Source organism: Mustela erminea, chromosome 9 (genome assembly GCF_009829155.1).
Source record: "Mustela erminea isolate mMusErm1 chromosome 9, mMusErm1.Pri, whole genome shotgun sequence".
Lineage (NCBI taxonomy): Eukaryota > Metazoa > Chordata > Mammalia > Carnivora > Mustelidae > Mustela > Mustela erminea.
The window spans coordinates 28,829,373-28,844,196 of NC_045622.1; the positions used below are offsets into that span (position 1 = coordinate 28,829,373).

Here is a 14,824-nt window from a genome sequence, read left to right on the forward strand (position 1 = left end):
CTGAGAAGGGGTCTGGAACCCCAGAGATACTGAATATAGTAATAATAATGTTAACATTTATTGAGCACTTACTATATATCAGGTAGTCATTCATTTCTTTACAGCACTAATGCTCACTAAAAAACCCTACAAGCTCATACTGTTCATCCTATTTTCCACTGAGGCAAGTGACATTCAAAAGGTTAAGCAACTTGTCCAAGGTCACAGGGCCAGCAAGTGGCAGAGCCATGATTTGAAACCAGATCATTTGACTCTATACCTAAGCCCTTAACCAGCATACAAGTAGTCTTTTTAAGCTAAAAGGACCCCAAGACTAATTGGAGTGGCAGGCTCAAGGGTGCAGATCAAGCCATCCCAGATAGAAGAACCTCTCCACACCCAAAAAGAGGGTATAACCTTCATGCCCAACAACCTTCCATGCTGGGAAGTCCTTCCTTCTGTCTGGCCATTCTGTGTGTTGCTGCAATATAAACCCATTTGCCTTTATTCTGTATTTAAACTTGCACAAAGTCCATTACCCTCACCCTGACTTATCAGGGTGAAGGCTATTTCAGAGCCTCCTTTCAGTGTCTCTTTTTTATTCAAAGATCCCAGCAGCTCCTTTTGTGCTTTCAGCGACAGTCCCATAGCAGGAATGTACCAAAAACTGGAGGGGAGGAGGACGAGGGCACTGGAAGACTACAAGAACATAGGGGAAAGGAGGAGGCTGAGACTAAGGGCAGATTCTCATACACAACTGGACCCACCCCACCCCCACCCCCACTCCATAAGCTTCTGAATCTCCTTAGTCTCAGTGTTCCCACCTGACAAATGGAGTTTTTAAACCACCCAAGTCAACATACTATTTAACAGAATCACCCTTCCTTTCTCCCTCCTCTGCTTCGGTTTTTAGACTCACTCCCTTCCTCAAATAGCTTGGAAGACACTCCGTTCTAGAAACTTTTTCAAATCACTCCCCTCTCCCCCTACACATACCAAGAGAAGTAGAGAACCCTGGCTATAAAAGGCGCCTCCTGCGACCCCCTCTGCCCTAGGGCGGCTGGGAGCGGGTTCTCTCTTCGCGGGGTCCTCCCGGCTGATTACCACCCACCAACCGGCTCTCTCCCAGCTCTCCACTCCTGCCAGCTTCGTGAACTTGCCTGCAGCTGGGTCGTGTCTGCGTGCTGAAAACAGTGAGCTCAGAGTCCTAGCACCCTCCAGGCTGGCTCCTACTTCCATACAAGGGCCGAGAGCCTGGGGTGCCACCCAGAGGCTCGTAGGTCGCTTTGCCCGTCTCCAAAGCAAAAGCGCGCGCGCTCACGCACGCATCACCCAACTCGATGGCTCGCGTCTTGTCTCATCCCCCAGCTCAGAAAGGGAAAATCAGAAAAAGAAAAACCTCCCTCTGCTAGGAGACGGAGCAGAGGGGACCCCTAGTCCGCCGTCCTCACCCCCAGCCAGTTCTGCCTCACAGCGGGGAACGGCGGCGTGGGGTCTGCCAGGATGCGGCCCGCTCCCAGGGAACTTTTGCCTGGCCCGGGCCCAGGTATGGCTAAGACAGGCGCGGACACCTGGCAGGGGTAAGCAAAAGCGAACACTCCTTCTCCGAGCCGGCGGAGGGACCCAAGCGCTTAACCAGCTCTTCCCTCTCCTGGCTCCGTGCGCCCCGTGCCCCGCGAGGGGGATCCAACTCCCAGCTGCCAGATGTGTGATTGGAAGGGGTGTGAGCTGGAGCGGGAGACGCCCGCGGGGCCCAGAAACCTGTCGGTTTAGCTAGCGGTGGGTGCCAAGAGTCCCAAGGCTTTGGGTCGCGCCTCCCTGCAAGGGCTCGTCTGCGGAGCGGTGGCGCTGCGCGGGGCTCGAGCGTGCTGCAGCCTACCCAAAGACCCGCAAACTCCCCGGCAGCCAGTTAGGAAAGCCGCCGACTCCCCAGCGCTAGAAGAGGCTGCTGCTCCGGCAAAGAGCACCTGTCTTGGCACACTGGTATGAAGTCCTGGGGCCGAAAGTGGGCGAAGTCGACCCGAATCCTAAGATCTTTTCCCGAGTTCCCAGCAGCGTATGGACTCGGGCCCCTTACCCGCCCGGCCCCTCCGGCCCGCGGCCCCTAACCCTTCCCGGCAGTGCCCCGGAGAGCGCCTCGCTGGAACAGGAGCCTCGCCCGCGGAAGGGCGCAGCGCTCGGCCGGGCCGGGGAGCCCCAAGCGGGAAAGAAGGGGCTGAAAGCGCCGGAGAGGGCCAGAGGAGGGGCGCTGCACTTCAACTCACCTTGAGCCGCAAGACCTCGGGTGCTGATCACACTTGCTATCAAAGTGGCCACATACCAAATCATAGTACTACCGCGCGCCAGCCAAGAGCCTCATCCTATCGCAAAGTGCTCCTGCGCCCGCACACTTCTCGCGCCCGAGCGCCTGCTCACGCCCGCTCGCGCCCGCCTACGCCCCGCGCCGGTGCTCCTGCAGCCCGGGCGGCCCGCTCTCCATCCCTCCCCGGCTCCACTCGGCTCGGCGCGCAGCCTCCCCGGCCCCCGGCGCAGCGGCACCTGCACTACTAGCCCAGGCAGAGCGCAGCCAGCTCCACGGTGAAGCCTAGCCAGGCCGGGCCTCCGGGACCGCCCCCGCCGTGCTCCCATTGGACACTGCTCGCAGGCCTGGGGGCCGATTGGCTCGAATGTCTGTCCGTCGCGGCGCGAAGGAGGCGAGCCCATTTCAAGGTGCGTTGAAGTGTGGCGAGCACAGAGCCGCAGAATCATGCGCATTGCCAGGGAGAAGGCGTTGTAGCGTCTCCGCTCTGTTCTGTTCTCTGCTCACACTGCATGGCAAGTTTCTGGTGAACGGAATGGTAGCTTCTCGAGCTTGCAAACGGGACCCCGGGAATCTCAGTTATCCCCAGACAGGTCCGAGGGGACGTCGCCCCCGCCCACCCAGGAAACCCAACATCCGGTTTTTAACCAGCAAAAAGCTGTTCCCTGGAGAATGATGCTGTTTCCATGATGGGGAAACCCAGGAACAGGCAGCCTGGGAAAGCTAGTGAACGTCCTTCGCTGGAGATCTTTTCAAAGAGGTCACGGGATACCCTCCCCCACTCCTTTCCACACACAGATATTCCTCCCTCCGCAATACACCCCCTTCAACCCAAACGTGATGTTAAGTCAAACTCCATCCGGCCTGAAGGCAAGGGGATGACTAAAATGACCTCCAAAAGTCGCTCCAATTTAGAATGAGTCATTTGGCCCAGCTGAGGGAGTGTCAGAGACCCCTCCTCAGGAAAACAAGTACATACACACATACTGCCACCCCCAGTGCAGGTCACCGTTGCTCATTACTAAGTCTCTACTTTGAGCAATAAAAGTTTTTTTTTTTTTCTTCTCTTGAAAAAAGCCTGCCTCTTCATGCACAAAATCCCTCTCCTTCCCACATATCTGGGAACCTAGTTGCATCTCAGGCAGGATGGATTTGTGAAACAGTTTAGGGGTTTGGGATGGAGGGACCCAGGGTAAAGGCCAGATGGACTTATTCCTACAAAGGAAGATAGATGAGGCAACTGGAGGGTTCCCATATTTCTCAGTCTTTCTACTCTAACCTCTCATCCCCTCCCCCAACACAGTTGTATCTGCAGAAGAAATAAATGAGTGTCATGGAAACATCTACTATAAACAATCACCTCACACCAGTGTTCTGAGGCTGCAGAGAAGATGTTTGTTCTTTCAAGGAGTGAAAGCAATGTGAGAGTGGCACAGTTCCCTAGGATGGGCTGTGGGCCAAGGAAGGAAGACATAGGGGCAGCAAAGGAGAGCTCAGGAATTTCACTCTCTCAAAGCACTCATTGACCACAAAGCACTGACTCTAGGACATGAAGCTCCTAAAAGAACAAGAAGGAGACTTGCTTCTGGGAAAACACATCCCCACACAACATGGCCACACATCAAACCTGGCCTTGACTGCTGGAGGAACAGCCTTCCCTGAAACCTGAGACTTTTCAGCTCACAGCCAGCCAGGAGATGAAAAATTGGGACCCCTAGCAGAGTAGCAGACCCATTGATAAAGTTTTAGCATCTGGATGTAACCTGGAGAACCAGAACATCCCTACCTACCCACCCCCTCCAGTCATGCAAACACACTCAAGAGCATAACACTGAGGACATCTCTCCATGAGTCTTTGCTCTAGGCTCCCTTTGTCTGCCTCAATGCTTTTCTTGGGAATATGAAGTGGCTTAGAAACTCTGAGCCCCCATTGACAGGCTAATTTCCAGCTAGCTTACCCAAGAATAACAATTTCATTCTCAACATATATCTAAGCACACATACACATGCACATACTTTCCCAGGGTTCCAGGTCTGTAAAGCCTTATGGGGCTCCATTTGCAGCAGTAGTGATAACTGAATACTTTTGTTCCAAAACCTCTAAGCAAGTAACTGGCATAGAGAGAAATGCTGAATTCCCAAGGGCTAGCCCCAGCTCCATAAAGAAGGCAGAGTGGGAATCATCTATGCTCAGGAAAATGTTCTTCCAATGACCTGCAGAGTTAAAGAAAAAGATGGAGCCACTCTTGCCATCCGTCCTGATTGTATCTGCCGCTTTGCCATCTGCTTTGTCCTACTCAGTGTGGAGATTTCTGCTAGAGAATTAAAACTCTGTCAAGTTGGCAGCAGAAAAAAACAAAAACAAAAAACATAAAAAGCTTAAAAGCATGAGTTGCGGTGGGAAGAACTACAAAGGAACTTTCTTAAAAAGTGACTACATTTCTACTTTTTTAATTTTTTAAAAGATTTTTATTTACTCATTTGAGAGAGAGAGAGCACAAGCAGGGAGGGGCAGAGAAAAGGGAGAAAGAATCTGAAGTCGACTCTGCACTGAGCACAGAGCCAGGCCTGGGACTCCCTCCCACAATTCTGATATCATGACCTGAACTGAAACCAAGAGTCAGACGCTCAACCGACTGAACCACCCAGACACCCCAAGACTAAATTTCTTCTGAATAAGACTATTGGAGATGAAGAGGAACAAGAAAGTGAAGACAGAGAGAAAAGGGAAGAAAATTGAGGTACAAAGGGAAAAGTTAGCATCATTACTGTCATCATCATCATCATCAGACATGCCTCAGTTTGGTTTCACATGAGCTCAAAGAGCTAGACTATTTCAGGTTACAGTGAGGAGTCAGTCCGATTAAACCTTCACTTCTTGGCATATGGCTAATTTCTGGACCTATAAGGATGGCAGACCCTCCCTGGCATGGACACATATGGTGGAGTATTCAAGATGAGCATGGACCCCAGCTGTCCAAGAGGGACATTAGGGAAGAATAGGAGCTGCTCATGGGAGTGTACCTGATTAATCATTAATGACACTAATAAACAGAGTATATGTATATCAAGGAGGGGTATATGACATCCCTTCTTCTTTTTGGAAATACAAAATGCTAGTCTTATTGGTTACTCCATAAAAAACCATATCTGGTTACCTACCTCCACATCTCCATAGGCCTTGGAGCTGACAGAAGCTTCAAACCTAGGAGAAGAGGACACCATCCTTACTCCCTCTTCATATCCACTGAGTAAATAGGACTCAAAGACAACAGTCCACTCACCTGTCACCACTTAGCTTCCTCAGCAGATCTAGACATCTCTGTAGAATCTAGGCTAGAACACTTGTTGGGACAGCTGCTTGTGAGAAAGAGAGGCAGCTCTAAGTCAAAGCAACTTACCCAAAATAAGCACCAGAAACCATGTTTAGGGTTTATATAACTAAGGAACTGTATCAGTTATCTTGCCTTGTAAAAACCATACCAAAATGTAGTGACTGAAAACAACAAGAGTCATGGATTTGCTAAATATCTGCCATTTAGACAGAGCTTGGTGGTGGCCGCTCTTGTTTACTTCATATGATATCTGACCAACTAGGGGATGAAGGTTGTATTTCAAGATGGCTCACTTACATGGCTAACAAGTTGATGCTGTTAGGCGAAGCTGTAGACAGAACTGTAGTTTTCTCCATATGGGCTTCTCCACAGGCTGCTTGGGCTTCCTCACAACATGGAGGCTGGGTTCCAAAAGATGGCATCCTAATAGAACCAAATGGAAGATATATTACCCATATGTCCTAGCTTTAGAAGAGGCTTAGCATGACTTCTGCAAGAGTCAAAACTCTGCCTCAATTTCAAGGCAGAGGATGTAGGTCCCTACAGCAGCAATGTCCATGTTCCATTGTAAGGAAAGCTCATGGGATGGGAGGGAATGTTGTAGCCACTTGGAGATGATATGCTCTACCACAAAAATAATCTCCAAACTTGAAACAAAAATAAACTTTAGAGAAAATCCCTAATAAGAAAGGGTTTGCAAACATCATCTAGATCTTAGGATTTTCTCACTTCAATTCAAGCTGCTGCCACAAGTCCCAGGCACAGGAGGATGTATGCTTGACCCTTATAAAAGTCTAACCCATGTGTGAAGCAAATCCTCTCACCTCGTTCTCTCTGAATACACCAGGGACCAGTCAGCATGTTTTAAAAGAACTTGGAAGGAGAGAAGAAAATAAACAAAGGAAATTGGATTTCCAAAATATAAATATCTAATCTTAAGATCTGATACAGGAGAAGTGGAGAAAAGCTTTACAGGATTTTCAAAACTTCTTATCATAAAAATTTTCTATCTAGGCTCACAGAATTTCACAGAATTTTACAGGCACCCTTCTTGGCTTACTTCTCTCCCAGATCCCTGCTCGTCTCTTGGGCAGCTGGCCTCTGGTCATATATTGTTTTTCCAGACATAAGTAACTACTCTAGCAATCTACTTTTCCCTCTCCAAAAATAAATTCCTGAAGACTCTGTCTTAATAAAACTCAAACTGAATTGTGACTCAAATTTTTCAGAGGATCCACTGTTCCCTATTCTGCTCCTGTTTACCCTAAGACCCATATCTTGGTTAGGAGGAGGTGACCAGCACAGAAACACATCTAGTCCTTTCTGGCTTAATACACTTGTTCTGATTATCATAGGATCATCTTATGATATTTCATCCAGATGAATCTCCAAGCATGCGGAAGAGAGGCTGTCAGAACCCTAACCACTACAGAGGTGCAGTATGACATTGCTTAACTGTACCCTAGCCATCATGTGCCTATGATAGATAGATACCCACCAGTGAGTGGGTAGGAGATGAGATGACACTCTCCTACAAACTACTTTGGTCATATATGTATGCACACTTACCTTTTCCTGGAATTTGAGCCACACTATATTCATCTCCTGCCTAGCTGACAGGGGAACAAGTTCTTGCTCAAGAAAGAAAGTGGGTCCACAATTTGAGATAAGTTTATTTGAAAACCAGATAGATATCCCCCTCAGCCATACCAACTACTTTCTTCTTGACTTTCTAGGACAGCTCTGAACAATCTCAAAGAAGGTGTGCTTCATGTTTCTATAACTTAGTTTAGGAATGAAGAAAAGAGGGCCTCTGCTTTGGATCAAATTTGTCCGCAGAACCCAGGTACTCTAATGTTAGCCTTCCTTATGAAGTGCCCCACAGGAATATGTTACCATCAATCTTTACCAACCCTCACCTTGCCAAGGGCTACATCATAGAAAATGTGATTTGTAGGACTCCCAGGCAACTCTGGCCCACCTGAGTATGCTCTTGCCTACATAAGACCAAAGGCCCAGCAGTAAGGTACTAGAACAGATGGGCAGCGGTGGTTCCCACTTACACACTCTGGCATTCAGGAGTCTAAAAGACAGCTGGGAATCAGAATTCTTCTGAACCATCCCAGCTCTGGCTCTTCCAAGTGGGGGGATCAGTGTCATTCTTTTGTCTGAGTTATAGTTTCTCTTTGTACAGGAAGGACAGCAGACCAGAGATAGGAATGAAGGACTGCAGGAGAACGTTCTAAAGGCTCTTACGTATTGTTGCTCTGTCTCAGTCTTCAACAGTCTCAAGCTATAGCCCAATTCCATGCCTCTGTTACATTATATAGGAGGAAAATTGGACCTGACTTTATCCCCAAGCGTCCTGAATGGTCAGGGATTCTAGTATGGTATAGGAGCTTCCACAGAGGTATGGATTCATGGGTTAGAGCAGCTGGCATCGTTGCTATTGGCAAAAGATTGATATTAGCAGAAGATCAGGAGGATATGGGGAACCAGCCAAGAAGCAGGTCATGCTAGAATGGAGATCAAGGGCCTAGGCTCAAGAAACACCGGAAGAAGGAATTCTCCAATTAACAAGTAGCCACTGCACACCAATTCACAGCATTGAGTATTCTAAGTATTGAGAAGGACACAACAGTGACAGACTGGGATTCCTATCACTCGAGACCTTAGTATCTGATTGGAAAGCTAAAGATGACCACCTGAACAGCACTTAATAAACTGCCAACATGGAACCTGGAGAGAGAGGGTGGCCCCAGCTGGAACTGCTATAGAACCTCAAGAAGGTGGAAACAGTAGGAATAAGTGAGAGCTGAGTGGAGAAAGTGAGGTGTGAGCCAAACCTCAGATGAAGGAGAATGAGAGACAGAATGGGTCCAATAAGGCCCTGCAGTCCTGGGAAACTGCCAGTCTGTAACTCCCTGAGAGCAAAGAACTGGTCTATCTAGTTTACTGCTGTCTAGTGTCCCCCCGGTACCTGCCACAAAGTGGGTGTTCAATAGAGATTCTTGGGAAATGAACATACAGAAGTGGTAATGAGTGACATGGCTGGCATGTCTGAAAAAGCTTCCTTGTTTAGAGCGGGGACTGTTTTAGGGGAAATGAGGAAATAGGTCAGCTAAGAAAGGTGAGAGGAGGAGTAGGCAAAGAGGAGTAACACAAGTGAGTGTGGGGTTAATTAGAGAGGAAAGGAGGGAGGCAGTGAGAAGCAAGTCTGGGCCCAAGCGAAAGATGAGGAGAAAGCATCTCTTTTGGCTCAAATAAAACCAAGGGGTAAGGAGGTGGGGGGGGGGGGGAGTGACAAGGAGCCCAAGCAATGGTGTGGGAAGGCCTGTGCTTCTGCTTTGGACTCACACATGGATGGGCTGGGGATGGGGGAGGAGAACAAGCCTTGGAGCCACAGCTGGAGGGCTTTAGGGGGTCGATTTCTGGCACACATTCGACCCCCAGACCTCTCATTCTTGGACCCCTCCACACTTAGTTCTCAACCCCCACACAAAAGGGCCTTGTGTAGAAGTGCTAAGAGATGCCAAATGCATCTTTATTCCCTTGCCTCCCCTCCCCTCCTTCCCCAGAGCCTTGGCTCAAGCATTGCTCTGCCAGGTGCAGGAAACAGGAAGAGAGGGGCTGGGGACCAGACGTGAGCCAGAGGTCAGATGGAAATGTCAGCCCTGCCCTCCCTGGGTCCAGTCCCCCTTAACTCTCTGGTGCTTCCTCGACGGCTCCCCATCAGCTGCACCCCCATCTCACCCCGTCCCTTTTGTCCCTATCCCCATCCTTCCTTCACTGCCCTCCTTATCACAAGACCTCACTCCTCAATGCTCTCCTCCCTGTTCCTCCCCTTCTTGGGATTCAGAGTGGTGTGGAAAGCCTAGAGACAGAACTGGATTTATTCTTGGAAAAAACATCCATGGCAGAGGGTACCACAGCAACAAGTTTCCATGGTGCTTGGACACAAGGTAAATATGCTATGAAGGAGCAATTACCGGACTCAGAGTCGGAAGACCCGAGCTCCACCCCGGCCTAACCTCACCAGCAGGCGTATCCTGAAGCAACTTGTGCAACTTCCCTAAGCCTCATTGGGAATTCCACGAATGTCCAACCATTTAAGCAGCAGCTGGCATTCACAAGTAGGTATTGAGTACCTATTGTGAGCCAAGCACTCTAACAGGTGCAGGATGAGCAATGCAGACGTGGTTCTTCCCTTCATAGAACTTACAGTTGATAGCCGGTAGCACTGTTCAGAAGAACAGAATGAGTAAAAGGATTAATGCGGTGGCCATCCCATAGTAGGTGTTAAAGAGGCACTGTGCACAGGAGGTACTTCAGAAGCCCAGTGAAGACGGTGGTCTGGACGCATAGTCCCCATGATATGAGCTGCTGTATACATGTAGCAGCTGCTACAACACTGATTTAAAATTAGAAGATGGTGCTGAACTTCTAACCTTGCTTGCAGCTCGGTGTCTGTTTCTAAGTAGTTAGAAACTAGAGAACAACGTGAGATAGTGAAGATTTATTTGCATAGGAGACAAGATTGTCCAACCTGGGAAGGCCCAGATGTGTGGGAGATTCTGGTGGATATGCTTGAGAAGGGTGTATTCCTGGGGGTAGGATGGGAGAAATAAATAAATAGTGATTTATTTATGTAAATATAAATAGATATTTGGGAAAGGAGAAGAATTCATCCAGAATCCTGACTTCTGAAAATTTAGAAGCTAAGCTGCCTCTCCATCACTTTCTAGGAAACCAACTTGGAAAAGCTTGTGGACTTGGGGGTAGTCACAGCTGCCAGGGAAGCCCAGGGCAGGAGGGTTTTGTGGGAGGAGGCCGGTTCAGGCACTGAAAAGAGAGTCTCACAGGGAATCCCGAACAATGAGCTGATAGAAGGAGGAATGTGGAGAGAAGGAATGAAGGGGGCAGGCTGCCATGACGGCTGCTTTCCTGGCAACTCCCCAAGGTTAATGGAGGGACACCAAGAAGTCACTGCAACATTCCAACAAGAGGGAGGCTAGTCTGAAAAGAACATTTGCTGTGGGGAGAAGGGGCCTTTCTCTGCCCTAGGCTGCTGTTCCTTTGTGAAGGTTCTTTGAGGCATGAGCCCTGCAAAAACACGTGGGGTGGGGGTGGGGGGTGCAGAGTGGATGCTTCACCATTCATCGTCCAGGCAACTGGTGTACCCCTGGCAGACAAGAAGGGGTTGGAGGCTAGTTTGACTGCCTTTGGACTCTGAGATGACAGTAGCTGGGAAATTTCTATGCATGGAATTCCAGAATTTAACTGCCGCATGAACTATGGGTATTTAAAGAAGGACAGGGAGAAAGAGAGAAAACTGAGTGTTAACTGGAAACTAGGCAGTACCTTTAGAGGGAGGGAGGATCAGGAGTGTGGAGTAGGAGATGCTGACACTTCCCAAGCTCAGGGCCCTGTGTCCAGATTGAAAGATTTGGTATAAAATGCCAAGGCTTTTGCCATATGGTAGGTTAATACAACTAAAATCCATGTCTACACACACACACACAGAGGCAATACACTGTGCTCAAACTGCTCTCAAGACTCACATACACATATGCAAAATCACACACATGAATGCAGGATGCTCTGTGTGTGCACACATTCACAGGTAGCATCTTTTCATATAACCACACCTATGTCTATGTCTAAATCTGTACATATTTACAAAGTCCACATTCTTTTAAGCTGATCACATGAGCAAGTGGATGCCATGCCATATCCTCGTGCATCACAAGGCTGACACACATTAATCCATTTTTATATGTATATGGGATCTCCTGCTTTCCCATACCAAAGCTCCGAGCATGGATGTCCCTAGAAAGTTCTTCTCTTCTTCTGCCCAAATAAGGTCCCACGGACACTTGTCCACATGAAATCCACCTTCTCAAACTCATCCTGAGCCCAGTGTCCAGGTTGCCCTAGGCTTCACTCTAATTTTTGTCTCCAGGGTACCCAGCTCCCCATCCCCAACCTGTTACAGACACTGGGTAGCAACTACCAGCAGGTGGCGCCAGCAGGAGCCTCATGTAACCAAGATTTGTATTAATGAGAACAAATCCACATTTCTGGTGGGAAAAGTGGTCATGCCAGTGTGTAACCCTCCTTACTATGTCCAGGGATGAGCCCAGTAAATGGATCTACTAAGAGCACCAGGCCAAGGAAAGCCACTCCCAAGGAAGGGGAGGAAGAGTACAAAAGATGGAGAGTTCCAGGGAGGATGGGAAGCTGAAGATCAGGGCTAGAAACGAGAAAGGGGAAATCAGAGAGCATTTCTGTGTGATCTGCCAGAGGTTTGCAAATGGGTTCTTCTGTTTTGTGTACCAGAGGTTTGCAAATGGGTTCTTCTGTTTTGTGTGCACGTGTGTTAGTGTTGTCATGCACATTTGAGTGCTGTATTATAATGCTGATGGGTTACTTGTGTGTCAGTGAATATGGAAGAAGTAAGTGTGAATTAGCTTGAGAGTGCAGGTGTGTGAGTGCATCTGTGGATGCTGCTGTGTATCGTATGGCCCGAGAGGAATAAAGATGAAGCTGAGCAGACTAGACTCCTCACAACTACAGTGCCACAGGCACCACACACACACAGTTGTTAGCCCCCTCCCACACGTTTTTCACACACACACACTCCAGGGACACACACACACACTCTCTAACACCACCCACACAGACAGGTGCTATGCCACCATGTACAGACCTGCCCACCCACACACTTTCACACATATATACGGGCCCTGTACAGAACCACAGGAATACATACAGATGTAGCCAACACGCACACAGACACCCAGGCACACATTGGCCCTGCACACACATGCACATGTATGCATTGCACATTCTGTCCTGTATCTCCAAATTCTCAGTGCCCCACCTCACTCACAGGAAAAGGAAAGAGAGATTAAGGATAACTCTCCTGGCCTGTACAGTATCCTAATTTCTGAGCCTCTGAGGATTAAAAAGAGATGTGTAAAATCTGAGAACTCCCTTGTCTGAGGATTGTGGGAACACACAAAACAACCACTCTACACACCCTCTGCTGGAGTCATGAGCTGCAGTGGTAACTCCCTGGCCCTTGGTTCCTGCTGAGATCCCTCAGCACTGTGGACAGCGCCTCAGCTGGCAGAGTCCTGCATCCCCAGAGCAGTTCACAGAGGTTCAGGACACTGGCACTCCCAGTGTCAGGCATCCAGAAGGACAAGTGAAGTCAGACACATTGAAGTCCTAAGTCCTTTGACTTTGGAGTCTTGTGATCAGGGAATAAAAAAACCTGCCTTTCTGGACTGTTGTGAGGATCAAATGACGTGAAGACCATAACACTCCCAGAACTATGCCTGGCGTGCACCAGAGGAAACTTTAGAAATCACACGTGTTTGGGGTTCCATCCCTCATGAACTTCCAGCCCAGAAGGTGAATGGTCTGTGCAAAGAATATTGATTGACTTGGTAATGTGGCATTGCTGTACTGTGGGACCATGAGCCGGCTGATCTGAGTTCAGCCCTAAAGTTGCCAAAATTTAGCTCTAAAACTTGGGCAGATCACTTGCCCCACCTGAGTCATAGTTTTCTCTTTTATCAACCTGGAATAATAACAGTAATGATAGTAACACTAATTGTGCTTTACACTTTAGGCCCTGTTATAAATACCTTACAAAGATTAAATCATTGGATCCTTGTGATATTAAATTTGGTTATTATCCTCATTTTATAGAAGAAGAAATGAAAGTGCCTGCCTAACATCACACCAGCAGTAGGAGCTGAGACAGGATTGGAACACAGATAGCCTGCCTCCAGAATCCATGTTCCTAACCATGAACTTCACTGCCTCCTTCACAGTGAGTTGTGGGCATCAAATGACATCATGGGGATAAAAGTAGTTTGAAGATGGCAAAGCATTATACAAATGTGAAGGTATGTTGTTGTGCATCTCAGCCTGGCTCAGGCTGTGAGTAATTGCACAAGGAGTGAGAAGCAAGATGAATACAGGAAACAGGTTGGGGATGGGTGCCATCTGGGAATGGCACATCACACCAAGAAGAGAGAAATGGGTAGAGGATAGACCAAAAGGGACAAACAGCCATAAGTATCTCTGTATTGCTTTTCACTCTTAACCCATTACCAGGTTGGAGGTGAAACTACTTTGTAGTACATTAAGAAGATCATTTGTCAAGTCACCCTGAAATGTTCCTCTTAATTCTAACCCATGGTCTCACCAGCTCCTTTCCCCTCTGCACCATTTATTACTACTCCTCAGCCACAGCCCCTAGTGTAAAACATGTCACCTACTCCATGATGTATCGTGGTTATGGAAGACTGCTGTTATTGCCCAGAGGATCCTGGGGTAGTACAGTCAAGTCAAGTGGCCCCTGTGGATCAGAACAGGTCCCTCTGCTCTCTCCAAGATTAGTATAGGAGACCAGGAACTGTGTTTGCAACTTACTTCAGGAAAAGAAACCTCTGGACACTCTCCTTGGTTCCCTACCTGACATATGCTGATATGACCTACTGCTTTCTGAAGAAGATCCTCTATTCCTCAGAAAAGAATCATTCCATGTGCAATGAGGATTGTCTTTTTGAAGTCCCATTTCCCTGATCCTTGGATGGCTACCATATAAGATAGAATAGTCACTGGCCAGGGAAGGAGGGTGCTTAAAACCCTTATGTTATCTCATCTCTTACTTTCCCCCAATCCTCCTGTTCTTTCTAGAATCTCCCCAGCCTAGTTCTTCCTCCCTTCTTCTCCTGGCTGATGAGTTCTTTCCTTGAGACCTTCAAGCAGGCAAAGTGAACCCAGATGTTTAATAGGAATGGCTGTGAGCCTGACACAATTAGCAGTGCAGTGAGGACACACACGGACTCCTGGCTCCCTATTTGGTTCTTGCTCCTTTTCCATTTCCTAACATGTTTCCATACAACTTAATTTGGACCACCCCTCATCACTGCCTGAGAAGGCTACTATATCTTGTTCTCTAAGTCCAGGTGGAAAAACTGTGAGGAAGTCTCAGTGAACCCCAGAATAGCCTGAGTTTTAAAGAATTGTCATTCTACCCTTCTCTCTTTGTTCATGGTTTAAAGATCCCACTCTCTCCAGCAGCTTCCCTTCCTTCTTCCAACTGCCACAGGCAGACAAGATGCCCCACCATTTATATTTCCTTGTAGTTGCTCTCTGACCTGAGCTGGAACCAGCTGCTTCCTTACATCCA

General features: G+C 48.2%; 1 protein-coding gene across 3 annotated transcripts in view; it reads right to left on the reverse strand.

Annotated features, from left to right (window-relative positions):
* IGSF9B (immunoglobulin superfamily member 9B) overlaps positions 1-2,566 on the reverse strand; it is a 56,289-nt gene extending 53,723 nt beyond the window's left edge. For all 3 annotated transcript variants that reach the window (XM_032358279.1, XM_032358273.1, XM_032358280.1), the window contains exon 1: positions 2,244-2,566. In XM_032358279.1, coding sequence (XP_032214170.1) covers positions 2,244-2,307 — 64 coding nt within the window. In that variant the 5' untranslated portion in view covers positions 2,308-2,566. The remainder of the gene's footprint in view (positions 1-2,243) is intronic.
* Between the last annotated feature and the right edge of the window lie 12,258 nt (positions 2,567-14,824).